Source organism: Canis lupus, chromosome 6, assembly GCF_048164855.1.
Source record: "Canis lupus baileyi chromosome 6, mCanLup2.hap1, whole genome shotgun sequence".
Lineage (NCBI taxonomy): Eukaryota > Metazoa > Chordata > Mammalia > Carnivora > Canidae > Canis > Canis lupus.
The window spans coordinates 17284735-17312181 of record NC_132843.1 but is presented as its reverse complement, the minus strand read 5'-3'; the positions used below and the strand labels follow the sequence as shown (position 1 = coordinate 17312181).

At 36.7% G+C, this 27447-nt stretch overlaps 2 protein-coding genes across 11 annotated transcripts in view; one reads left to right on the top strand and one right to left on the bottom strand.

The window, feature by feature from the left end:
• OSBPL1A (oxysterol binding protein like 1A) overlaps positions 1-27447 on the top strand; it is a 227569-nt gene that overhangs the window by 92480 nt on the left and 107642 nt on the right. For 5 of the 10 annotated variants that reach the window (XM_072829062.1, XM_072829059.1, XM_072829063.1 and 2 more), the window contains 2 exons: positions 5025-5106; positions 14262-14368. In XM_072829062.1, coding sequence (XP_072685163.1) covers positions 5025-5106; positions 14262-14368 — 189 coding nt within the window. The other 5 variants (XM_072829070.1, XM_072829065.1, XM_072829068.1 and 2 more) reach the window with 5 other exon arrangements.
• Positions 432-21588, bottom strand: LOC140634819 (uncharacterized). Its single transcript, XM_072828503.1, has 2 exons — positions 20806-21588; positions 432-19222 (listed from the first exon to the last, which is right to left on the bottom strand). The coding sequence occupies exons 1-2, from the start codon at positions 21586-21588 to the stop codon at positions 19211-19213; spliced, it is 795 nt and encodes a 264-aa protein (XP_072684604.1). The 3' UTR covers positions 432-19210.

Sequence of the window (27447 nt, the reverse complement as noted above, 5' to 3'; positions counted from 1 at the left end):
ATATAGAAAGTTGAAATATTTATGGCCAAAATCGTGAAACAAGTTAAAAAAAAAAAGCCAAAAACTGTACTAAATATTTTAAGTTTTAGTCAGTATTCCCTAAGTAAAAAGAAATGCTTTTCTATTTATCTTCAAAATAAGGTAAATGATAAAGCCTGGAAGGACTTACAGAGCATACCAATATCTTTCCTAGGATTATGGGATTTTAAGACATTTTAAATGGAAACTACCAGGAAAATAAAAGCATACTAACTTGATTTTCATTAAAAAAACTTTCTTGGGCAGCCCCGGTGGCTCAGCCGTGTAGCACTGCCTTCAGCCCAGGGTGTGATTCTGGAGACTGGGGATTGAGTCTCATGTCGGGCTCCCTGCATGGAGCCTGCTTCTCCCTCTGCCTGTGTTTCTGCCTTCTCTCTCTCTCTTTGTGTCTCTCATGAATAAATACATAAAATCTTAAAAAAAAAAAAAAAAAAAAAACTTTCTTGAAAAAATGTTTCTTCTCTGGCATAGTTTTCAATTTTTCATGTTATCAACTTCAACTGTACCTTTTATATTACTATTTTGAATATCATGCTTTTATGTTAACTTTAAAACTATGAAGTTTTTGCCTTCTAGATTTTAGAGCACCTAAAGTCAGTGAGAAGTTATAGTAGTGTTTAGCACTTTCATGTTCTGCAGTTTATAAACCTCTCTCTGTTCAACAGAATTTGAATGCTAATTCTGTGACTCTTTGACTCTATCTCAACTCCTGAAGATTGATCCCAAAATAGGTTAAAATCTGAAAAGAGCTGTGAAGTATGTTGAATTGTACTGGTTCCTGAATGCCTTTGATCATTGGATTCTTAAGTTGTAAGAATATTCTGGGACCTATTTGTGGAATGAGATCTATTCTAGATGTTTATAGACTTTCTAAAGGAAATTAGGAACGCTAGGACTAGCATACTCTAAAACCATCTGAATCGACATAAAACTAACTTTATTTCCTCAACATAGTTTTGGATAAGACATTATGGGGAAAAAAAACAAATGTCCACAGTGAAAAAGTGACCATATTTTATGATGTTTTTGGTCTCATTTTATCTCCATCCAAAATGAGAACCTCCAAAAGTTGAAAACCATTTTTCTCTTATCTCTCTCACTGCCCTGAGGTAGGTCTCCAGGGAGAAAAGTATAAGACAAATCATAGAGATATCAGCCTATGGTTGTTGCCTTAATGACAACTTGAAAATATTTCAAATATAAAAATGGGAAGACAAATTCAAGCATAGTGTTGGTTGAAATGTACTGTCTAGTATGAAAGCTACTAGACACATTTAGCAATTTTAATTAGAATTAACTCATTTTAACTCAACATAATTCCAGTGCCCAGTAGTCACATGTGGCTACCACTTTGGACAGTACAGTATAGAATGCTTTCATCATTCTAGAAAGTTCTGTGGAACAGAACTGGGATAGGTTCGTTCTTAGATCTGGGGAGGGGGCACAAGCAAAGAGAGGGTTTCATTTGTTGGTGATATAGGTTGTTGATTCTATAGGATCTGACCTCAGTGTTATAAGGAGTAATGAGAAGATGCTAAATTTTAATCAAATAAGAAAGTGATATGCTTTTCTGATTTAAGAATAAATGATGCCTAATTAAAATGAATGTACAGGAAGATAAATGTACATCCACACAGGGCTAATAAAGATTGGTACATTCAATGCAAGAACCAGACAGATTTATATATATTGATATGTTTAAGATTTATGGTTAAGTGAATAGGGCAAAGTATAAAATGATGTATTTAAAATGCTACTACTTGGGAGAAAAAAAAGGATATATATACACACATTTGTTTTTGTTTTAAAGATTTTATTTATTCATGAGAGACAGAGGCAGAGACCTAGGCAGAGGGAAAAGCAGGCTCCCCACAGGGAGCCTAGTGCAGTATTCGATCCCAGGACTCCGACCCTGAGCCAAAGGCAGATAGATGCTCAACCACTGAGCCACCCAGGCATCCCATATACACATTTGTGTAGGCTTAGATCATCCCTGGCAAGATGAGAAATTATTAGCAGTGGTTTCTTTGAGGCTGATAAAGGAGGAAAACAGGGACTCCAGGACTGATATATATGAGATAGAATTTCCGTTTTCTCTATATATTTTCATTTAATTTTTAAATTTTGTTTAAATATCTGTTGCAAAATAACACATTGATATAATGACAGAGCAGGGCCATGATGATCCCCAGGTAACCAAGAAGAATAAATGTGCTATGGACTGACTTAGATTGAGGGAGATGGCTTTGGCTGGAGGTAGAAGCCTTGGAGGTGAGCACTGGGGCACCAGTACTTGTAATCCTGGCTGTTTGCTTGCAAAGAGGATAATGTCATCAGGGTGCTACAATATATTCTCTGAAAAGTTCATGTATAGTAAAATGAATGCATTTTCTGTCTTTAATCTGATATGTTCTGACAAATGTATATACCCTTTGTAACCACCACTTCTCTCAAGATAGAGACTTTTTTTCACCTCAGAAAGGTCCCTGGGGTGCCCTCCTAGGCAGTGCCCTTCACCTCCATGTCAGGCAGCCAACTGATCTGCTTTCTGTCATTATAGGTGGTATCAGTTTTGCCTGTTCTAGAATTTATGTAATAGGAGTCATATTGCATGTGCTCATTGGTACCTGTATTTTGCTCACGATGTTGTATCAGTGGTTCATCCCTTTGAATTGCTTGGGTAGAGGCAGTCTGCTCTGTTCTTAATTAACCAAATGTGGATTGTCTGTAGCAAATAGCCTGAATTTATGACCTCTCTCCTACCCTGTTCAGTGCTCCCTAGCCCTTGATAATACACTTTTGAGCTGTTTTTCTAAGCCAGGGATAATAAAGTGGTTTAACATCAAGTTAAACAAAACTGCTGATATTTGGATGGGCAGGAGGAGGAGCAGGAGGCCTGTTGTGAATGTGCTCAGCTGCTCACCTGGGTGCCTCCTGCCCTTTGGGCCTTGTGCCTGTAGATACGATTCTGTTCTTGAGTTCTGTGCCCAGATTACTTAGATTTAAAATGCCGTCACATTTTGGGTATTAGGTCATTGCGCATAGTGGAATCCTGTTTATGTAGAATAAAAAACAAAAGATTAAAACCTAAAATAATGTCTGACATAAGGGGGACTGGCCTAGAAGTTCAGACACCATGCTGGGCTCTGCAAAGAACTCCAGGACATTAACCTTCATAAATGGATTTTTAGGTTTTTCTAACATAACTGGTAGCTGCTAAGGGGAAATTATAGCAAATTGGAGAATGTGTACATTTTATTGTACTGATAACCTCTTTCTGTTCTTTATACCTTTAAAACCACACCCAGTGTTTAGAACAGAAGACACCTGTACCTAACTATGAAACAATGTATAAATTGAATCTTCTCCAGCTGACCTAATATGTATCTTTTAAAACAAGTAAATCTTTGATCAGGGAAGCTCTTTATAATAACTGTCAGGTAGATAGGCTAAGGGAAAATGAAAGAGATTCAGGTATTTGAGGATGATGTTAGGGAGAATGTTCTTATCTTTATTACCCCGGGAACTCTTAACCATGTTTATTACAGATACCCAGTCTGCAGATGAAGCCAGTGCTTGCTTTGATGCATCCCGCTAATTTTTACCATAGGAAGAAGAGAAAACAGTAGCATTGACTTGCGTATGGCAGGAGGATTAAATATGTAGAGAGTGGAAATGACAATTTCTGTTAATAAATTATGAGTGATACATTTTGTTGCAGTGCCTCCAGATCAACTTTTTTTCCCTGCCTTCAACCTGTACTTATGGGCTATGACTGAAAAAGTGATCCAGCATACCATTTCTCTTTCTGTGGTGGTTTAAATTTGTAGTCATAGGTATTTTCCCTCCTGGAAAAAAATGAATTATATTTTTATAGTTGTTAGAGCTCTCAACACAGAGTAATGTAGATTTTAAGGAGAACATTGCCTGTCACTAATGTGGTACCATGAATAATTCTGCTGTGGTTGAGCTTCATAAACACTAAAAATTTTATAAGGTGAAAAAGGAGAAAAGGCTACTTACCTGTGTCACTTGTCATGTAGGACTGATTTGGGAGGAGCAAAAATGTTTAGTGATGAGTCAGTTGGTATTGGGAGTACAAAGTGGGGGGGGGTGGAATTCATAAGGATAAGTACATTACTCTATCTACAAAAATGTGATTCTAATATTAAACTCAGGGTTCTCAGAATAAACATTTTTTATTGCCATAACCAACTGACTCTACAAAAATAATTTTCTTGCTTATTTTTCCTCTTAAAAGGGAAACTATAAATAAAACTAACATCAAAATTACACTGTTAATATAATAAATGTATTTACCTGATTTTTCATTTCGGACTTCCAAATCCTGACTAAGATGGGGTGGAACTTCTGTCCTAAAATCCTGTTTTGCTTTTAGGGATCTAAAAATGTACAAATTTCAAGTTACAAGAATGCTTTGTATAATTGACATTATCTTATTTTTTATAAGCTTTGACTTACTAAGAAAATGTCCATATTGGTTTGCTTATGTGGACTTAAGTGGCTGAATGAAAATCAGCTTGTGGTTTATAAATATTAGTATCACCTAGATTTTTCTTTAACAAGAACAGTTTTTAAGATATATTCTTAAGGGAAGGCATTTTATAATTCCTCAATGAATTTAATCAAGTCTACAAAAAAGATTAATCGGGAGAAATCTAACTCAGTTGTATATGATATAATGAGTTCTTAGAAGCAATAAATGCAGTTGGACATTGTTTACATGACAAATGTTGAATGTATTTAAAATTTAGAAACATTTGTTTTTTAAATCTGTATATGATTAACTAAATGCAATGTTCAGTTTCTGAGGAAATTTCTTTTTCTCTGTCAGGAATATATCTTAATTATTGTGGTACATCAATGTATGAACTTAAAGTTTTGATAGAGACATTAAAGCATGTGTACGATAAAAATTCTTGATTAATAAGTTTTAATATTGTTTTTTGTTTTTGTTTTCCCAGAAAGCACAAACATGCCAACAGAAACTAGATAGGGAAATTTCCAACTTTCTGAAAATGATTAAGGAGTGTGACATGGCTAAAGGTAAAAAAAAAAAAAAAAGTTGGGGGGCATACTACCAAATAACACCTACTGTTTAATACAACCCATTATCATAGATGTTGATCCTTTGTAGTTTTGTTGGCTATACATGTTAGATAACTTTAAGTTTTAATTTAGAATTATGTTTGATAAGACTATTTTGAAATTTTAGAAAAGCTATTAAAATCATGGAGGAGGCTTGGTTTGTAGTTAATATTTTATTCTTTTAAGAAAAAAAGAAAAAAGTTAACATTTTGATGCCAAAAATTTATTTTGGCTACATAATGAGAATCCTACTTATGAATCCCAGAAGACTTGGATTTTAGAATCAAACTGACTTGGTTTAAATTCTTGAACTGCCACTTACCAGTTGTTACTTTGAAGAATACATTTAACTTCTCTAAGCCTCAGGTTCCCCATCTGTATATGAAGGGGTTGGTTGTTCTCAGTCTTGGCCTTCTACAATTCTACGAATGTATATGTGACCTTGACTATCTAGTGGTTAACCTGCCTTTTACTAGTAACTCTTTATGTCTTCAGTCTCCACTGATTATGAATCATCCAGCGTTAACTATAAATACTCCAAAAGTCAAAATAATATACAATACAAAATCAAAAGTCCAATACAAAAATTACATATTGAGAAAGAAGTATTACATTGTAAGTTAAAAACTGCTTCTTAGACTTTAGATTCCTAACCATTGCTTTAGATTTCAGCTATGATGGGTTTATAAGTACATTCACTGAAATATAATTAATTCAGTTGTCTGAGTTTAACTATCAGTTTTAATCACAAACTAGTTTCCCTCTGTAGACTTATCAGTTCAGTTTATATGTGTCCAGGTAATGATGCAAAGAAATGCTAATGTTAGAATAAACTGAACACAAATATTTTATATCTGTCCAAATGGACCTCAAGCATCCCTTTATGTCAGTTGCATAAACATTTATTTGTATCACTGATGATAGCTTTGAGAATGACAGCAGTTAAGTCATTTTGATTATTGAGGGCTGGAATACTATATAACTTAGCACTCTTCATCCCCGATGGACTTTTTAAATAAGAGGAGCTTTATTAGATATAATTCACAGTTTAAAATTTACCTGTGTGAAGTGTACCCTTCAGTGATTTTTAATATATTTACAGTTATGCAACTGTGACCACCAGTGAGCTTTTAAAACACCATCTTCAAGAACCATCAAAAATAAAAAGAGATACTGACATTTTAAAAGATGTAGAAAATGTCCAGAGTTAGATGAAATATAAGGATTAATTCCTTTAACATGGACCAAAGAAAGAAATTACATTAGAACTACAACCAACCAAGTTAAGTTCTTTTTTTTGTTCTTTTTTAAACTTTGAGTCAGATCTCTTGGTTCAGATCTATTTCATGTTAGTCATGACATGTCACTCATAACGATGGTATGCATCATTTGTGTTTTTAGAGATGCATAATACTTAATATCACTAAAGAGATAATTCATTTTGAACAATGCCATCTGGGAAACTTCAAGATGTTTATGTTCTTACAATGTTATTTCATATATCTACAATGAAACTCAATGGATTTATACACAATTATAAATATTATTTCCTGAAAGATGAATGTAGATAGGTAAATTTGCATGTTTTATAAATAGTAAATAGGATTAAGATGATTTCACGAATGGGATTAAAGAGTTGATGGTAACTCATTTACCTCAATGCCAAGAGATTGTACAGAGTAATCTTGCACCATGCGTTTTGTTGCTGATAGATAGTAGCTGATAGATACATATTCTGCTCCAAACTGTCTACATAGTTTGCCAATAACTTCTTAAAATGAAAAACTAAAATGTCTGTGAACAGAATCGAGGCCTTGTGGTTGTGATTGTTAGTTGTCTTATATTGCTACAAAATTATGTGAACTTTAATTTACTTACTACTCCCTTACCACTTATTCCAACTGTTTTGGCTCTGTGTCCCCTTAAATCCAGGTCTCTGCAGCAGCCTCCCCTGTGGTCTCCCTTCATTCTATCCTTAAAGGGAATCCAAAGGCTTTTAGGAACTCTTACAGCTCAGATCCTGTGAAATACTGCACTGTTGCTGCCAGATTAATTTTAGAACGGTACTATTTTGATCATAATTTTTTTCCCATTGAAAAAAATGTTTCATGGGTCTTTGAAAGTATAGAATAAAATACAAAGTCTTTATCCTGGCATTTAAGGACTTTCATAGCCCAATCACAAACTCATTTTTCAATTACAGATCTTCCTCAACTGTGTCCTAATAAGACCATTGTAAAGTGAGAATCTCATAAGTTGAAAATGAATTTAATATACCCAACCTACTGAGCATCATAGCTTAGCCTAGTCTACCTTGAACATGCTCAAAACATTTCCAATAGCCAGCAGTTGGGCAAAATCATCTAATACAAAACTTTTTTTTTTGTAAGATTTTATTTATTATTTGAGAGAAAAAGCGTGCACACATGCAAACATGCTTTAGAGCATGAGTGTGGGGGAGGAACAGAGTGGGAGAGAGAGGGAAAGGGAGAGACTCCCAAGCAGACTCAGTGCTGAGCATGGAGCCAGGAGGAGGGCTCAATCCCATGACCCTACCATCATGACCTGAGGTGAAACCAAGAGTCAGAGGCTTAACCAATTGAGTGTGTGCCCAAAGCCTGTTTTGTAATAAAATGTTAAATATCATGTAATTTATCAACTACTGTACTGAAAGTGAAAAGAGAATAAATATCTTGAGTACAGAACGGTTTTAAGTTAATCAGTGGTTTACTCTGGTGATGATTTGGCTGATTGGGAGCTATGGCCCCACTGCCCTGCATCACAAGAGATTTTCACACTGTGTACTGCTAACCCAGGCAAAGATCAAAATTCAGAATTTGAAGTATGGTTTCTACTGAATCTGTTTTGTGTTCATACCACCATTAAAAAAAAATCCCAAGTCAAACCACTGTAAGTTGAAGACCATCTGTATTCATTCTCTGTTTTGGTCCAAAATATCTTCTCTTAATACCTTATTTCCTTAAACCTAATTTCTATCTGGATTAATCCCAGAATTTATATATCCAGCATTGGCAACATATCCTTCAAGGTTCAGTGAATGTGGTACTAAAACCTCTACTCTTTTAGCTTTATCAAGAGCCTGATTACAAAAACAAAATCACCCAAACTAATAAAACTTTTGGAAGACTTTCTAAAGGCCAGTAGTCTGTTCTTCCATAAAACTCTATTACCTACCATAGAATTCTTGGAAGTGGAATTAGTGAGTTAAAGCATATTAACATTTGTGTGCCTGTTGATATATTGCTAAATTACTTTCTAAAAAAGACTTTAATAGGCCAGCTTCAATACATACACTCTATTGCATGTTACTAAATGTATATAGCGAGTCCCTGGTTAAAGAAATTGGAATGAATATTTTGGCAAATTGAATTTAAAATAAAAATAAAAAAGATAATGGGAAATATAATTCTTAAAAAAATAAAAGATTAGAATGATTTCAGTTATTTAAAAGAAAAAAAATCTTAAAGGAAAAGCACTTTTGTTTAACCTACTTAAAACTCTGCTCAAAATCTCAGTTTTGAGTAAACACACTTCTCACTTCCTTCACTGTTGCCAATGAGGCCCAAACCATCATTGTCTTTCACACAGCGTGGAAACAGTCTCCTAAGTGGCCCTCAGATTCTACCCCTGCCCCTCCCATCCTTGCCCCAGGGACCCTTTAAGACATCAGTGTATAAGGTTCTTTGCTCAAAACACCTGGTAGATTACAGGTCATCTAACTAAGAATGAAAAACAAAGTCCTTCTAATAACCCCCACACCCTTCTAGTCCTTTTTGACTTCTCTGTCCTGATCTAGTTGCCTCTGCCTACTCGTCTTCCAGCCTCACTGGCCTTCTGGCTGCCCCTCGAATAGACTGGCCATACTCCTGCCTCATATCTGGGCCATGCTAGCCCTCTGCCTGGAAGTCTTTTCTCTCTGATACTCATGTCCTCACCTACCCTAGTCTTTAACAGAACCTTCTGGCTAAAGACTACAGACTTCTGATTGGACTCTGCAAAAGAGAGACCCTGTCAGGGGATTGGTGGAGGGGGTGAGAACAGTGAGGTGTTGTCCTCCCTCCCCTTAGCCTGGCTGCCTGGGGTATAATAGCACCATTGGGTTCCTGCCCCTGTCTGAAGCTCCCCCCCTCCCCCCATGACTCCAGCTCCTGCTTGGCTTAGAGATACTGTCCAGTCCTTTTGCCTTTCTGTTCCAGGATGGCAACTGTCTTGCATGCCAGTCTGTTAGTACACTTGCCCTCCCCTACTTTGTGTGTCATCTTTTTCAAAGAAGTTTTCAGGTGCCCTTTCTGTTTGCCAGCCACTTCCTTCCAGGACCCTTACCAATACCTCATTCTGGCCAAACTTGCAACTCCCCTTAACACTTGCTATTCCCCTACCTTGCTTTGTTTTCTTTTTTGTCACTTATCAAACTTGCTGTGTGTGGGGGTGGGGAGAGAGTGTGTGTAGTTGATTGTCTCTCCTATTAGAATATAAACTCCACGAAGGCAGGAACTTTTGTCTGTTTTATTTGCCGATTGTCTTCAGCACCTTAACAGCGTGACACATGTGGGCACTTGCCATATATACAGTTGACTCTTGAACAGCATGGGTTTGAATTGCATGAGTCCACTTATATGTAGCTTTTTTTTTCTTTAATTCAGCACAGTACTGCGAATGTATTTCTATTTTTTTAACCTCTTCTCTCTGGCTTTTACTCCATTGTAAGAATACAGTATATAATACAGCATATGAAATACATGTTAATTGAGTGTATTATCGATAAGGCTTCTGGTCAACAGTAGGTTCTTAGTAGTTAAGTTTCAGGGGAATCAAACATTATATGTGGATTTTTAACTGCAAGGGGGTCAGTGTCCCAACTCCCATGTTGTTCAAGGGTCAACTGTTTTGAGTGAATGAAATGAATGACTCCTTACCTAGCTTATAAATTGATAACTTCTTTTGAACTCAGAAACAAGTACTAAATTTGTTTTGTCAAATTACTATATAGATTATACAAGTGAGCACTGAACCTGCTACATGACAGCCATGCAGTCAGTGATGGATACAGAGCCTCTCGCCTCTCTGGAGTTCCCCTTAATCACAATTCTGATAGGATCTTCTCAGGACTGTTTTCTATACTATTTGAAAATAATATAGATATTTTAGGTATGTTTGCTTTATTGGACGTTATATTTATTACTTTTTTAAAGATTTTATTTATTTATTCATGAGACAGAGAGGCAGAGACACAGGCAGAGGGAGAAGCAGGCTCCATGCAGGGAGCTTGATGTGGACTCAATCCTGGGACTCCAGGATCAAACGCCCAGAGCTGAAAGCAGGCGCTAAACCGCTGAGCCACCCAGGGATCCCCCTGGACATTACATTTAGCAATAAAAGCATTGTTCAAGTTCCAACTCAAAAAAATTCAACCTCTTCTCAGACTCTGCTCCATTATTCCATCCCATAATAGTTATTCCTTTCTCTGAATATTTAACATTTTTTAAGTGTCTGGATAATTTGTTTACTATCTATGTCTTATAACATCCCTGATACCTTTTTATTTTCCCTTAACTCTACTGTAATTCATTTAACACTTGCTGTTTTGAACTTTATACTCTCCATTGCAGCCAGTGCAGATTATATAGATATAGACAGAATGGTTTAATAGTACTTGTTTAGTGGGTGATTGCGTTCACCCTGGTCGTCTTAATTTGAACAACAAAAAACATTTATATCCTCATATAGGGACCTCTCAGTTTTTTTTCAAGTTACAGTTTTATGTAAAGGTTTTAGAAGGTCAGTTGATTTTTTTTTTTTTTTTAAAGATTGTATTTATTTATTCATGAGAGACACAGAAGGAGAGAGGGGCGGAGACACAGGCAGAGGGAGAAGCAGGCTCCCTTCAGGGACCCTGACTGGGACTCGATCCCGGGTCTCCAGGATCATGCCCTGGGCTGAAGGCAGCACTAAACCAACCGCTAAGCCACCGGGGCTGCCCGGTCAGTTGATTTTTTATATGCAGATATCATTTTCTTTTTTTGAGGAGAGAGTACTGATTTTCTTGAGGCATGTATATAATTCCAATTAGGTGTGAAAGTCAGTTTTTAAAATGCCTCTTGGCATGCAGGTTAGCATGTCTCTTATGTACGTAGTCAGATGAATTGCCATTTTTTCCTTCACCCAAAAAAAAACAAAAACAAAAACATAAGGCTTCATGAAGAGGATGCCATTTGAACTTGGCCTTGAACAAAAAAGGTGTAAGTGGAGAAACGTCTGAATATGAATAATTATTCCAGTATTTGAAGAAGAGGATATATCTTGAACAAAGGTTTGGAGGCAGTAAAGTAAGAGTATTTCTAGGAAAACAAGTATTTTCAGGAAAGCAGTCTGGCTGAAACTGATTTAGTTTATAGAGTGTCTTAAATGTTGGCTAGTGAGTGTGGACTTTTTCCATATTAGGGGAACAATGGAGGTCATTCGTAATAGGTTTAGTTTGCCAGCCTAACAAGAAATAAGTATTTCCCCAATAGTTTTAAAACTTACCCAATTAAAAATTGTGTTATCATGAAAATGGCAGATTGTGAGCTTTTTATATATGTTTCTAAAGTTAAGCTTTTCACCTAAGATCTTCTAGCATCTTTTCTGAGCTCAAAACTTTTTTTGCACAAAAATATGACATTTTTCCTCCAAATTAAGTGTCCAATTCTTATAGTAGGCCAAATATGGTTACATACTGGTCTTTTTACATTTGTTCATTACAACTTCGTCTCTAATAATTGGCTAAAATATATTTGCATTGATTCCCAGTTGGTAACTTTTCTAGAAGCCTGGTGGCTTTATTTCTTTTTATGTAACAATATGCAAACATCATCCTATAAGAAAGAAGCATGCCACTGTGAACCAACTGGCGCCTGATATGCTGCCCTGGCACTAGAGTATCAGTTCTTATATAGACCTACTGTGCAAGTTACAGTTCATTTCAAAATCTTGCTTGAACACCAGAGTATCAGAGAAATTAGCTAACTTGACTCTTTTGGACAAAAGAATTTGATGCACTCTCAATAATGGATTCTTAAAAGTCAATAGATATTTCTTGGGGTATCTTTTAAAAGGTTACAGGATCTGTTTTATTTAAAATTCTGAAGTTCATAAAAATTTGACATTTAAAATTTCATGCTAATCAACAAGTATATAAAAGTGTTAAATATCCCAAACACACAAAATTGTAGATGATTAAGCATGTGATGGTATTTAATTGAAAAAAAATACATCCATGAATGACTATGCTTGCATCTTCTTACCATTTGTGCCATGAAAGTGGAAAATTACTAGATTACCCAGAGCATTTATGGAAGGCAGAGGCTGTGCCTGATTTTTTTGTACATCCCCTCACCGTACTCAATCCACAGCTCTGTGTGAGACATCTGTTGAGGTACTATTTAAGTCCTATGGCATCTGGCATATGGTATTCTTTTTTGCTATTTAGCAACTAAAGAATAAATCTTCACAATGTGTATCGAAGATTCAAAATGAAAAATATGTAAAATCAAATTTATTTTAGGATATAGTAGTTTTCAATTGTTTGGGTGTTCTTTTTTGTTTGGGTGTTATTAAGAATAGCTAACACTAAAAAAAAAAAGAATAGCTAACACTAGGAAACTATTCAATAAAATGAAAAATAGAATAAAATGACATTTGGTATTTATATCCAGATAATAGTGACAGGTTGTTCATACCTTCATTCACTTACCTTTTCCTTTTGTTGCCTGCCCATTTTGCCTTAGGAGTTTTGAGGAATAATTTTTCCAAGAAGAGGACTTTTCTTTGCTAAAATAAATCACATTCCTATAGAAATCTTAGAGAATGAACAATAGCTATGATTTTATCACCTAGAAATAATGGCTGTAAATCATTTGGTATATGTTCTTGGTAGATTTTATTTTCCTTTCCACTTTCCATTTGAAAATATTTGTATCTTGAAGGGACCCACTGTTTTATGGCCTGATAATAGCAAATTGCTGGCATTTGAATTTGATTACTTTTGCTTATTGACCTTATTTACTGTGTTATAAGAATCATGTTCTAAGTGAATCAAGATTATTTAAGACAGAGGGTGGTATATATTTGTCTTTTTCCTTTTAAGTTATTCTTAGATGAAAGTCTTTCTTAATATTTATATTTGATAGAAGGGACACATTTAAAGGATCTAAGTGTATAATTAACACAAAGGTCTAAACTATTTGAACTAAGAGCATTTCTCTAGCATTAATCTAGACACAGGATATGACATTTTACTTGTTTTTTAAGTGATATATGTGTATTTTTCAGCTTTCTCTTGTCAGCATTCTGTTTTTGTTTTGGGTAGGCTTTTGTTTTGTTTTTTGTTTTTTATTTTTGTTTTTGTAATGGGTAAGTGGATTAAGATTTCCTTAGGGAAGTAGGGAAGGTAGTTGATATTACCATTTCTTGTTCCCAACTTCTATTCTGAAAGATACTGGCTTCCAGAGGGACACATTTGTAAGAGTGAAAATACCTATTTCATGCCAGACATTTGTCCCATAAATACTAGAGAAAGTTGAGTTAATGCCACCTTTAGGTGTTAGCCATCATGTCAACTGCCGTATTATTTTTAGTTCTTGGCTTTTGAATAAAATTACTTATCTACTATAGAATATCATGAAAGGAAATATTAATCCACTGCTTTTCTTAAACATTATATTATTATTCCTGTAAACTTTTAAAAATATTTTTAAGTTTTATTTTTTTAGTCCTTACTCTTCTCCTTGCAGGATATTGGCCTTTCTAGGACAAGGTTTCATCTTTTCTTTTACATACCAATTTATGTGCCTTGTGTATAGTAGGTGCTAATAACAATGCTCAAGGAATATACAATATGCTTTGTTTAGGCAGCTAGCTGGAAGGAAACATGAAGTTAGTAGACATAAAAATGTTAGTGGTGCCTGGCTGGCTCAGTAGAGCATGCAACTCTTAATCTCGGGGTCCTGAGTTTAAGCTCCACAGTGGATATAGAGATTACTTTTAAAAAACAGTGATTTCAAAAATATTTATGGTCTTAAAATCCCACTAATTTTATTTATTTTTATTTTTAGACATGCTTCCATCATTTCTTCAGAAAGTTGAAGTTGTCTCTGAAGCTTCTAGAGAAACTTGTGTAGCTTTGAGTGATTGCCTTAATCTCTTCACTAAACAAGAAGGGGTAGGTAGTTTGGAATCGAATTTTTTAATAATTGGGTGTCACATACTAGATCATCCAGTAAATCACTGCTTTCAAATTGTCCAAAGGTAGGAGAAAATAGTCTTAACAAAGAAATTGAAAGCTTTGTTTTCACTAAAATTTGGAGAAATCTTTCATTCTTGAGTAAGCAGGATGATTCTGAAGTAACTTGTGTTCATATCTAATTTACTTAAATAGCTGTATTTATCAACCATGGTTTAAAGTTCTACTCAGAGTTCTTGTGGCATTTCAACAAGAGGGTTGTGAAAATATTGTAGAAACCAAAGGTTTTATGTGAAAAATACATGATACTTGTATTTAGTAAATAAAGCGATATCACACTTACCTATGTGAACTCTCAGTGGATTAAATATCTTATGTTCTTTACCGCCTGCTCTCTCCCATTTACAAAATTGCCATTTACTTTTCCAAATATTAGAGTGGTAAGTTTACCCGTTAGTAATTCTTTTTCCGAGGATTGAAAAGTTGTAAAGATGTGTTTTGGCTGTCTGGACTAGAATTTTTCTTGTTTTATTTTTTTCCCCTTTCTTGTTTTCATGATGGTAATGCAAGTCAAGCAGCCATAGGCTTTCTTTTCCATTTTATTAATTTCTACATATATGTTTAGTCTTCAACTTTTTCTTTTTTATTTTATTTTTTTTTATTTTTAAAGATTTTATTTATTTATTCATAGAGGCACAGAGAGAGAATGAGAGGCAGAGACACAGGCAGGAGGAGAAGCAGGCTCCATGCAGAGAGCCTGACGTGGGACTCGATCCAGGGTCTCCAGGACCACGCCCTGGGCTGCAGGCGGTGTTAAACCGCTGTGCCACCGGGGCTGCCCAGTCTTCAACTTTTTAGATTAAGACACCATATTTCTTATTCTTGTTACAATTTATTTGTAACTTTTAATTTGATAATTAGGTTTTGGGTAAAACAAGATAGATAAAAATGGTTTTATATGTTTCATATGTAAAGATCTAAAATGTGATTACAATGGAAGCTTTGGAAATTCACATAAAATTTTTTAAATGCCAGGTTTGTTATGTACACAACAAATTTCATATTTTATTTGGAGAAAAAAGTATATGAGTAATCTGAAATTCATTTAAAATAAACTTAGAGAAAGTCTTTAACAATTTTATTAACTATCACAGGAAAACATAATTGTTCATTAAAACCTTTAAATGGTTGATTCTTCCAATACTGTTTGAAAACAGTCCCTCTCAGCATTTGTATTTTTGGTGATTTCATATTCTAGCTTATTTAAATGAGGCATGATTTCATGATCTAAATAAATCTAAATAGTATTTAGAAGATTTTTGAAATGAACAAATTATGTCTAGGGATTCAGGTAATATTTAATACATTGTAATACTAAATTTCATTAACATCTCTTATATGGCACCTGGTGGATGGATCAAATGTCTTTGTTTTAGAGGTGTATAGTTTCAAGGTAAATGCTAGATTAAAAGTAATTTAATTACGTCTAGAAGCCAGCCTATGCTAATTTTTAAACTGTTTGCTTAAAAATATAGCCTAGGTAATTACTTCTCTGAAAATCCAGATGTGCAAGAGTGTATTAGCTTCAAGTTTAGGCTAATTAGACTTCTAAATTTGTCATGAGGATTAAATAACAAAATGTATGCAAAATACTTAGCATAGTTCCTGACACATAGTAAGCCCTGAGTAAAAATCAACAATTATTATTGTCGGATACTGTTTAATTATTAACGCTTGTGACTCCTTTTTTTCTGATGGCATTTTGGAGCTTTTGTGTCTTTAGCACTGAATTCAACTCGTTTTGGGAGGAGGAGGTATTGTCTAAAGAAAATTTGAGTATTTGTAAATGATTGTGTTCTCTTCATCCTTATTATTCAAGTGACAAAGGCTACTTACGTTCTCTGAACCTTGATATTTTTATCTTTCAAATAAAGGAGACCATATAGTAAGTCATTAACAGCACTAGTCTGAAAGTCTAATGGACGTTTTTATAATCTGTCTTTTCCCTAACCTACTGTGGGGAAGTTCTGTAAAATGAAAATGTATAGACACCTCAGTGTCAGGTGTGGGGATCAAATGTATATAGATGAATAATATGTATATAGAGCATATTAACATACTGTGGTACACAGTACTCATTTAGGAAATGGCATTTGTTGCTTCATACTTTCAGAGTATCTTTAAGATTCTTTTTCAGTAATGCTATAAATATTAAATATCAACTCTGTGAGGTTCTCAACAGAATTCATTCTGAGAAAAAGGATTATAGACAAACGGGCCCCCAAATATTTAAAAGACAAAATGTGATCATTGAAGTTAGTTTTTCATGTGGCTAAGACCTACAACATGGGACTTTAATAGTGTACTTGAGGTACGAGAGCAGAATAATTTGACATTATAATGCCTTATTTATCTGGAATCAAATTATATATCTATTATCTAGAAATTTTGTTAACAGTCCTAAGTTTTGAATTCAGAGACTGGGTCTGATTCCATGCTTTGCTCCTTAATCTTTCTTTGCTACAGTTTTCATATACAGTTTCCTTTTTAAAGTGGCAACCAACCAAAAAAGAATGTTTTGAAAAATAAGTATGATCATCTTGGCAAACACCCTATAAACTATACCTGGCACATAATGGGGATCCAGTAGGTCTAAGTGATCCCAGCCCCCACAGTAGCAAAACTGTTTTTATTGAAATCTTTTGATGACAGTTATTCTGAATGTTATACATTTACATCTTATGCTAAATTTTTAACACTTATCTTTTCTAGGTGATTGTCCTTTTGTCCTTTTTTCTATGTTCATAATTACTCTGTGTCTTAATACACAGATGTCTTCAGGGGGTAATGTTTATAGAACTGTGTAATTTGACTAAATGGCCCAGTCCTGCTAATGCTCTTGAATTCACTTTTGCTATTTATGGGTTTAAAATTTTTTTCTGTTGATTTTTAGATCGACTGTGTGTCTGTCTGTACCAGTGGACTACTGATCCCTTCTGATTTATTCTTTCTAATGTTGTTTACTAAAAAGAAAACCAGATAATCAAACTTGCTGGTAAAACTATGTCCACAGTAAGAGCAAGCTGGCTCTGCATGAGAAACATAGGGGTTTATAATGAACACAGGTTCCTGGATTTGGAGCTTTGTAGTTCTGTGGTATGTGAATATTCTCTGCTTATTTGGGGATGCTCTGATAGGACCCAGATAGTCAACGTTTTCCATAGACCTCTACATAAATGGGGTGGATTATGGATGCATATTTTACTTGCAAATAACACTCTTTTGTTGAAAAAAAAAATCCTGCAATATAGAAAGCAACCTGTAAAGCTTGTGATTGACTTACTAAAGGGAAACTTACCAGGTGTTTTTAGGGTTGGGGAAACATTAGAGAATGTGAGTGCCTTCATTTGTCTTTACCTTTGTTTGAGAGTTCTATTCAAAAAGCTAGTGGGGCACCTGGCTGGCTCATTTGGTAGAGCACAGAGCTTTTAATCTCAGGCCCATGAGTTCAAGCCCCACATTGGGCATGGAATCTACTTAAAAGAAAAAAAAAATTCAAAGGCTAGAAACTGGCTTCATGAATTTATGTTTGTTTCTGTACTTTTCCTCACTAGAAGGTGGTATCAGAAGTGGCTAAAACGTCACATAGTGCCATCATTGGTCCCTTTCTTGTTTGGCATATTATTGAGCTCCCTCTGATATTAGTCAAACCAGTTTTTCCAAAGTAGGAACTTGCTTATTGAAAATTAGTGTAAGCTCACTCATAAAATCCTTTATGCTGCTTTTTTTTTTTTTTTAAGATTTTATTTATTCATGAGAAAGACAGAGACAGAGAGGGAGAAGCAGGCTTCCTGCGGGAAGCCTGATATGGGACTCGATCCTGGGACCCTAGGATCATGCCCTGAGCCTAAGGTAGATGCTCCACCACAGAGCCACCCAGGGTGCCCCTACTTTATGCTTCTGTGTTAAAATTCCTGACCGCTAAAGAGCTGTAACCCAAATGTATGATTGGGATGACAGTGGTGGTGAGTTTGTCGTGTAATGGAGACATCTGGACCTTCAGTTGGACCAACCAAAAGGTAGTGCAACTTGGGACCAAATGCTGGTATCTTTGGAGAGAAGCTCCTCCTGTGAGCTTCCAGCTCTATGAAGTCGAGGTCACTAATATTCCTAGTCTCTTGGGCTGTTCAAGATAACTCCTTTAGTTATCTCTTTCATTTTTTATTGTTTATACCTTTTGGGCCTTTACCTCTGTCTTCTCTTCAGTCTCCTCCTTTCCCTCTGCTCTGAGCAAAATTCTGTATTAAACATGGAGGCAGTGCCTGCATTTGCTGCCAGTTCCTTGCCACTCCCAACCCCCAGTTCCCTATCTTATTCTTTCCTTTCCTTGGCATCTGTCTCCTTCCATCCTGTTTCAAAAACAGCTCCTCTCTTTTGCATTCTCTACTCCCTTACAGCTTCTGTCTCCTTACATTCCTTTCCAGTTCTATTTTGGAAATGTGATACTTTCTGTTTCTACTTCTTTATTCCTCAACTAGCCCACTGAAACCATGCTTGCCAAAAATCTGCTTACTGCTAAATCAGAGGATACCCTTAAATTACCTTGCTTGTCCTGTGACAGGTCTGGCATTTGACTACTCCTTGCTTTTTGGAGTTCTTCTCAGTGATTTCCGTGGTGCCTACCTCTTCTGGCTTCTCTTTCCTTTAGAGCAGCTCCTCCTCAGGTTTCTTTTGAAGCATCTTTTCTTCTGCCTGTGCCTTGAGTGTCAGTGTCCCTGGTTTCTGTGGGTGGCCTTCTCACTCAGCATTCTCCTTGGATGATCATAGGCATTTCTGCAAACAGAAATCCATGATGACTCCAATATCTCCACCTTAGATCTCTCCTGAGCTGTGAACCAGTATATCCAGCTGCCTTTTGAACACACATATGGTTATATCACAGGCATTTCAAAACCAGTGTGTCTAAAGCTGAATTATCCATTCAACTCAGAGTTAGAATTACCACCTATCCAGGAACCCAAGCCAAGATCATGGGAGCTATTCTCAGTTCATCCTTCTTCCTTATCCCCCCCCCCCCCCTTTTATCAGGTTCTGTCATTTTTACTCCCTGTCTCTCAGCTGTCTGTCTCCCTGTTCTCCCTCTCCTCCCACCCAGCACTCAGCTCCTGCACTGCCACTTTGTGAGGACAGAGCTCTCAGGATTGCTCTGTTGGATGACTGCCACCATTTCCTCATCCCAGGTTCCACCCTTCGGAACTGGTTTAGATATCCCTCCTATTCTGGGTCCTTTCTGTTGTAGCACTTAACACATTGTATCATTATATATTTACTTGTCTGATTATATATTATGTATTGACTAAAAAGCCCCTTAAGTAAGCAACTGTATCTGTTATTTTTGTAGCATCTGTGTCTAGTATAGTACTTGTCATGTAGTAGGCAGTTAATAAATATCTAAATGAATGCATAATGAATGTACAAAGGAAAGAATACAAAGATCAGACCAATCAGGGTCTACTCTCTGCTGTCTTGACCTTAAGCAAATTAATACATGTTTGGGAATTTCACTTCCAAATCTGAGAGAATACAGATGAGTTATTTTATGTGAAATTCCTCAATACAGTGCCTGGCACAGTTTAGGTTCTTTGTAAATTGCCTTCTAAAACATGTTATTTTTACTGCCTAGTACTACTTTTGTAGGCTGAATTCATTCTCTAATTTTTAAAACCCAGGAGGAAGATTCTGTAGCAGCTGCATTTAGTGCCAAATGTGAGTTTTCACAATACCATTTAGTTATCAGTTTAGAATGGGGGAGGAGGGAAGCAAACTGACTTTTCAAAGACACCATGAAACCTCATTGACATTAATTCCAGATTTTCTAGTGTACTGTTGTATCATCTTTTACACATTTTATATCTGTAGCGTAGTTACAGCCACCGCTGTTGGAACAGCAAACTTAAAGTACCCTAGGATCTTGTCAAAGAAATAGTTTGGTTCAGTATTACTCTGCTCCCTAAAGTTTGAGGACAGGTTAATACTGTTTAAAACGAATACTGTTTATTTATTTATTATTTTACAAAATACTGTTTAGAACAAAAAGTTATGTGTGCCCCATCCCTATCAGAGCTTAATAGTTAACTAGAAATTTTATTATCCTGAACATCTTACTTAGTGTAATATTTATGTGGTGGGTTTTACTGTCCTTTGAATCTCTGTCTACCCTTCAAGCCTGGCTGGAATAAAAAAACCATCTATTTCATATAAGTAGGTTTCACATCAATAGGATTAATACCATTGTTTTCCTCATTGCTCAAATGGTAGCTTAGAAAGTGCTTAAAAAAATAAATGCATGAAGTCTAGTTCAATCTTTGTAATGGAATCAGAAACATTCAGTGAAAGCCTGACTAAGGGTCAGTTACCTTTGAGGCGCAAGAGACCAAAGAGGATTCCTCCGCTTTTCCCCAGGGGCGGGCTGGCTCTTTAGAAGTTGTCAGGGCAGGCGTCGCCGGGAGAGGGCTTGAGCACCCAGCCCGCTCTAGGACCTCGCAGGAGCCTCCTTGGGATGCACGCAGAGCTCGAGTAGCAGTTTCCTTACTTCCTTCCCTAGAACTGCGGGCCAGGGGTCTGCCCGTTGCTCGGAGGGGCTGTGTGCAGGCTCCCGTCGTCCCGGGCAGGTCCCTACCTGCGCCTCGGCGGAGCGGGCCCGCGGGAGGGGGGCCGGGGGAGGAGGGACTGGACGACGACAGCGGCAGCGCGGAGCCGCCTGCTGCAGGCCATTCGCCGCGCTGCTGCTCGCACTCTCCCCGGCGAGCCCTGGAGGAGGGCGGCTCTGGCTCTGCGGCGAGGGGCGCTGCACGGACCTCTGGTGGCCTGAGGGCCAGAGCGGGAGTCCTGGGCCGCCCCGCTCCTTGACCTCGCCGGAGCCCAGGGCGGGCCGAGCAAAGGTGACTTAGGGAGACCTTGCGGTGCCGCCCAGGGTCTCGCCTCCGGGCTGGGCTGGAGGGGAGGCGGAGGAACAGGAACAGGCCAAGCGCGTTTGTGCTGGAGCTGCCCAGGGAGCGCAGGGCGGAGCGCGCCGGCGGGGATCCCCAGATCCGGCCCAGGTGGGTGAGTGCGTGTGCCCCCTGGGGGCTTTGCGCGGTCAGCCTCGGGACGGCAGAGGACGCTGGGGGGGGAAGTGGGGGAGGGCAGCCAGACGACATCTAGGGATGTGAGTAGATCCAAGAATAGTTGGACGCGTGAGTGCAGCCTCGGGCGAGTGGGGAGGGGTGCGTGAAGCCGGGACCCTCGCAGCCTGGCCAGGGTCTTCCTTGCCGCCTGTGTACTTGTGTCGGGTTCCCACAGGGAGAGCCACTGGGGGGAAAGGCAGTGGACAGCTCCCCCCCCCCCCCCCCAGCTAAATATTGGTAGTAGGTCAAGTGGGGCCGGAGTGGGAGGAGTAAGGCAGTGAAAGACATTATTGTCCTAAATAACCTTCCAAGTTAGTGATTTTTTGCATGTCTCTGCCCTGGCTGACATTGAGATGAACTTACCATCCGCTGTGTGAGGCCGCTAAAATTCCAAGGAAACGCATGAGTGGATTAAAGAGAAAAAGGGAAAATTATACTGGGGTTGAGGAGTGGGGAGGGAGAGAGCTTTTAACTTTGTTTTGATTAGGATTTTTGATTACTCATAGGCTTTCTTTGTAGCCTAAACCAGTGGAGAATCACGTTCCCTAGCATTCAGAGCATGTGGCTAGTTGTTTTTGTGTTTTTTGTTGTGCTGGTTTTTTCTGGATTTGGAGAGAGGGTAGTAAGAAAGGAAAGATGCCAGAGAGGAGCATAGTACAGCTTTTGAGAGTTATTAAAGCTATTAAAAGTTTCTTAATTTCAATTAGGCTCAAAGATGGAATGAAGGCATTTTGTTTTAAAGACATGGAGTAACTTAGGAATCTTTTTCAAAAGAGAAAAATGCTTGAAATGTGTGTTGGTGGAAGAATGTGTAGGCTAGAATATGGGGATCTAAATGTAAATTTTCTTTTCAGTTTGAGGACACACTGAAGTTAATCGCTGGTCCAAATAATGTTTGATTTCAGCGAGAAGCTGATAACTTTGGTAGTTAGGTTGGTTTTGACTGAGTAGATATTCTATCTGAACATGATGACCAGAGAGGTATTTCAGCTTTTGTCCTGGTACTACTTTTACTAGACTGGGATCTTAAAGGCATTTGTGTCATTGTGAATATGATAGCAAGACTCTGGTCTCCCCTCTTTAGAACCTCTTTAAAAGTTAATTTTAGGGAATTTCATTGAGGGTGAAAGTGACCTACATAATCTCTGTTCCTTCGCTTGTGCATCTTGCAAAATGAGGGAAAATTAAAAAGCTCATTAGATTTTCCATATTAAAAGCACATGCATGTACTACTACAGGGTAATATATAAAGTCAAGCATGTTTAGAATATTGTACAGAAGATAACTGATAAAGTAATTATGCAATAGTATGTGCTCTGAGCTTTGTACAATTTATATTTGTCATCTGTATTCTTTTAATAGGCTTTTATGAATTAGTATCTTAGTATTCAAATATATAGTTATGTTTTTAAGCTCTGTGAGGATCATAAAAATTTTTAATTCCTTTAAAAATTAGAAATCTAGATTTTTTTTTTTTTTACTTGGTCCATAATTTTATTCCTAAACTTTCAGCTTGTATGTATAGTCAGGAAATAGACTACAAGTTAATTTTGGAAACAGGTAGGATGTAAGTTAAATGTTCTTACTGTTTTTAAAAGTTTTTAATATGAAGTTTATGTAGCATGAAGCAGGTTTCATTTTGATAACTTGTGAAGTATTTGAACAAAAATACTTAAGATTGTAATTATTTCAGCAGTATGAAAAAAGAGTGTGTGTGTGTGTGATTTTAGCCTTGTCATGCTTGGTATGACCCCGGATCTTTTCCTGATAACTTTTTGTATCACAGTGGTACCAAGTCTGTAACCTGCATGCAATTGTATTTGACTTGTATTCCTATTAGTACAGTGCCTAATTTTTATGCTATCTGATGAATTTTGCATGAGTTATAGGCAGACATAATTTTCCTTTCATTTTAACTTGAGTAATAAGGCTATAACCCATATACATTTTTATAATGCTCCACCATTGATTGATATCTATTATTTTATGTAAAAACTTCCTTAATAAGTATTTACATAGTGTTTACCTCGTCAGGTATCTTGCTAAACCAGTCAAGGCTAGATGAATAGAAGGGTTTTCTTGAAAAGTTTTATCAAATATGCCTAAAGAGGAATGCCCAAGGTAAGTTAGAATGAGTGAAAGATTTTAATCAGGGGAGAGATTTAATCAGATTTGCTCCTTATGAGAAGGATTAGAGGAAGTCCTCAAAACAGGGTGACCAGGTGCAGGAATTCAAGAGAGAGATAATCAGAGTCTGAACCTAGCTGGTGGCTACCAAAGATAACCTCCTAGGAGCTGATGATAGTTGAATAAGTGAGGAATGAAGGAGAAGATGGAGTCCTAGCTGACTCCCAGGCTTACGGTGGATAAATCATTGGATGGAAGGTGACTAAAGGAGGGAGTAAAGGGAGTAGGGGGAGGATGAGTTCACCTTCCTACATGATGACATCCAAATAAGGGCAGCCTTACTCATCCAATAAAAATTTACAGATCGTTGGTATTGGAGGTCACCTACATAAACATGGAACTTGTTCAGTAAAGAATATCACCCAGGAGACATACAGCTTAAAAAGTTTGAAATCAAAGGATTGAATACTGATATTAAAAGACACGTGAGAGAAAAGAAAGCCCGTGGACAGCACTAAGCAGCAACAGCTGGAGAGGCAGGAAAAGTCCAGAACAGTGGAGGCCAGTGGGGACAATTGGGTCGAAATTTTGAGGTAACAAACTAAGATGTGTTCACTATTGGTCTTTGATGAGGGGAGTTCTAGAAGCATGACCTAGGGAGAAGCTAAATGGCAATAAGCAGCAGATTAAATGGGAAGCGAAAAAGTAGAAATAATGAAGACAGACTGATTTGGTTTCTATAGACAGTCATAATCTATGAATAACTACAGTTTTGTTTGTTTGTTTCTTTCAATTCTTACATCTCATTTTCATGTTCCTAATGTATTGGCCAGGTCCTTTAGGACAGTGGTGAACAGAAGCTGAGATGGTGGGAATCAATCCTTGTTTTTTAAAAAAGGCACAGTTCTAACTTCCAACGACTCACTATTAAGAGTGATACTTAGTAAATACCATTTCCTAGAATAACAAAGTTCTTTTTCATTCTTATATTGTTGAGTTTTTTTTTTTTTAAATCATGAAAGGGGGTTCCATTTTATCATATTCTTTCTGCATTTAATAAGAATCATAAGGTTTTTCTTTATTAAAGTGGCAAATTTATGTTTTTTTTTTTTCAAATTATATTTTTAGACTTTTTAAATGATAAGCCATCTTTGTTTACCTGGAATAAACCTAATTTGGTCATTGTATTATCTTTAACGTTCACCTCAATTTGGTTTATTTGGATTTTAGCATCTATTTATGAGTGAGATTGGCTTTTAATTTCTTTGTTTTGTTCTCATCAGTCTTTAGTATCCAGGTTTTACTGGCTTCATAAAGCCAGTAAAGTATTCTTTACTGGATACTGGAGTATTCTTTATTGGAGAATACTGTAGTATTCTCTTTTTATCCTGGAAGAGCTTATATAAAATTAAAGTGATCTGTTCCTTCTTGTAAAGTTATCTTTCTGAGATTTTTTTAAACTATTAGTTAGAAATATTTAATGGTTATAGGACTATTTTAGTTTTCTGTTTCTTGTTGGGTCAATTTTAACAAGTTAATTATTTTCCATTTAAGTTTTGAAATTTATTGTTATAAGGCTGTTCATTGTAGTCTTATATTGTCTTTTTAACTTATTTTGGATCTGTAATTACATATTTTTTCCTGATGTTTTCCATTTTTTTCCTAATATTTATTTGGATCTTCCAATAAATTTCTCTTTAAAATGAGTCTCTTTAAGGCTTGGTTTATTGGAATATTTTTCAAAGAACTCTCTTTAGCTTTGTTATTTGTTTCATCTTTTTAATTTTTTTTTAAATTTTTATTTATTTATGATAGTCACAGAGAGAGAGGCAGAGACACAGGCAGAGGGAGAAGCAGGCTCCATGCACCGGGAGCCCGACGTGGGATTCGATCCTGGGTCTCCAGGATCGCGCCCTGGGCCAAAGGCAGGCGCTAAACCGCTGCACCACCCAGGGATCCCCCTCATCTTTTTAATTTTTATAGTTACCTCTATCACTTTCAGTTTATTTTTTCCCCTAATATCTCTACATTTATTATTCTCTTGTCTCTTTGAAGTGGATAATTTTTTCAAAATTTATTTTCCATATTTCAAGTTGTATGTTTTGTAATTCTAGTATTTTATAATTGAGTTAATATATTTCTGGCAGCTTTATCCATGACTTTGATTTTCTTACAGACTTTAATAATGCATTCCTAGACTTCAGTTTTCCAGACTGAGGACTGCTTACATATGTAGAGTACTGCCCTTTTGATATTTAAAACATGTAAAACTTTTGCCGGGGTTTTAACTACTTCCATTTTTTTTTTTTTTTTTCTGTCTCTTACCTGACTCTTGTTTTCATTGGTTGGCATTTCTGTTTCCTTTCCAGACTTGCTTCTCACTTTCTTCCTCTTTTCTTCACCTTCACAACTTCTTTTCTGACTCTTGACAGTCTGCATGGTGGGAGAATGATCATTATTCCCTTGCTTTCTCTCTCTTTTTTTCAATGTCTTTCCAATGTTCTCCCCCATACTAAGAGGATTTTTCTATGATCTGATCAGTTTACTCCACCTTGCTTTTTTCCTCACAGCCTTGGCTCCAGCACCAAAGGTGAGAAAGTAGATAAACTGTATCTGATTTTCTTAAGATGCTCAGAGGTTCACCTTTACTTACTATATGATCTTTGTTAACTCCTCACATAATCTATCCAACTACTGATGATGATGTCAGGGGACTATGGACAGGGCCTAGGAAGAAAGCATAGATGGTAGACTATAGATCTGCTCTTATTTGGAGTCCTGAGGCACAGACTCCAGGATTAATGACCCTCCTCTTCTTGCTGTATGACTCTGGGTGACTTATTCCAAGGCCTCATATTCCTCCTCTGTAACACAGAATTAACACAGACCCTTTCCCTCTACTTCAGGAGTTGCTGTGAGACTTGAGTGGTGTAAGGATAAAGCCATTAGTTTTATGAGACAATCTTTCCTTTATTTTCAGAAAAATATCTTGAAAGGATTTTGCGCTCAATTCAGGGACAGAGAAGTAGAGTAAAAGTGGTTTGTGGCATGGGGTGCTGGATCAAAGAAACCCTGATGGGAAGCAATAGGTGTCATAGGAATGAGAGGAAGCACAGAAGTTGTGCTCAGTGGTTGAGATTCAGGAGAGGTGTCTGTTCTCTGGTAGATGGGGTTTTTCATCTGGTGGCGAAATATAATCCTATAGTAACATTGTTACCTATTTATTACTTGCTACATTCATGATACTACCTTTTTGAGCTTATATGAGATACCACCCTTCACTTAAAATAATGTTTCTACAAAGGAGATTTTGTTGTTAATTAAAAATTAAACTTGTGAAATATCTTACTTGCAAGAGAAATGATTTAGTTTTGAATTTTTTCATTTATTTTTGTTATTGTAGTTTATATTATGGATTAGTTGAAAATTTCAAAGTCATAGAATCAGTCTTAGATTGTAAAGCATCTAGTCTGGTGATCCTCAAAGATTTCACTGGGGCCTAAAGGCAGATACATAAGATGTAGACTATATATAAGACAAAAGTAAAAGCACCTTATCTGCTAAGGCACCTTCATAAAACACAGTTTGAAATGGTGATGTAATTGATCTGTTCATCTTTGTTTTACAAATAAGGAGAGAAAGGCTTGAAGAGAGAGGCAGCTACTTCCCCACGTTTTTGTAGCTAAGTGGGGGCTACACTTAGAGCTAAGTCCGGTATTCTGCCTCCAAATTGAGGAACAACCCCACTGTATCACACACAACCTG

Excerpts from the sequence above, each read along its gene's own strand:
- LOC140634819 (XM_072828503.1), bottom strand. The coding sequence starts at position 21,588 with ATGTCGTCTGGCTGCCCTCCCCCACTTCCCCCCCCAGCGTCCTCTGCC.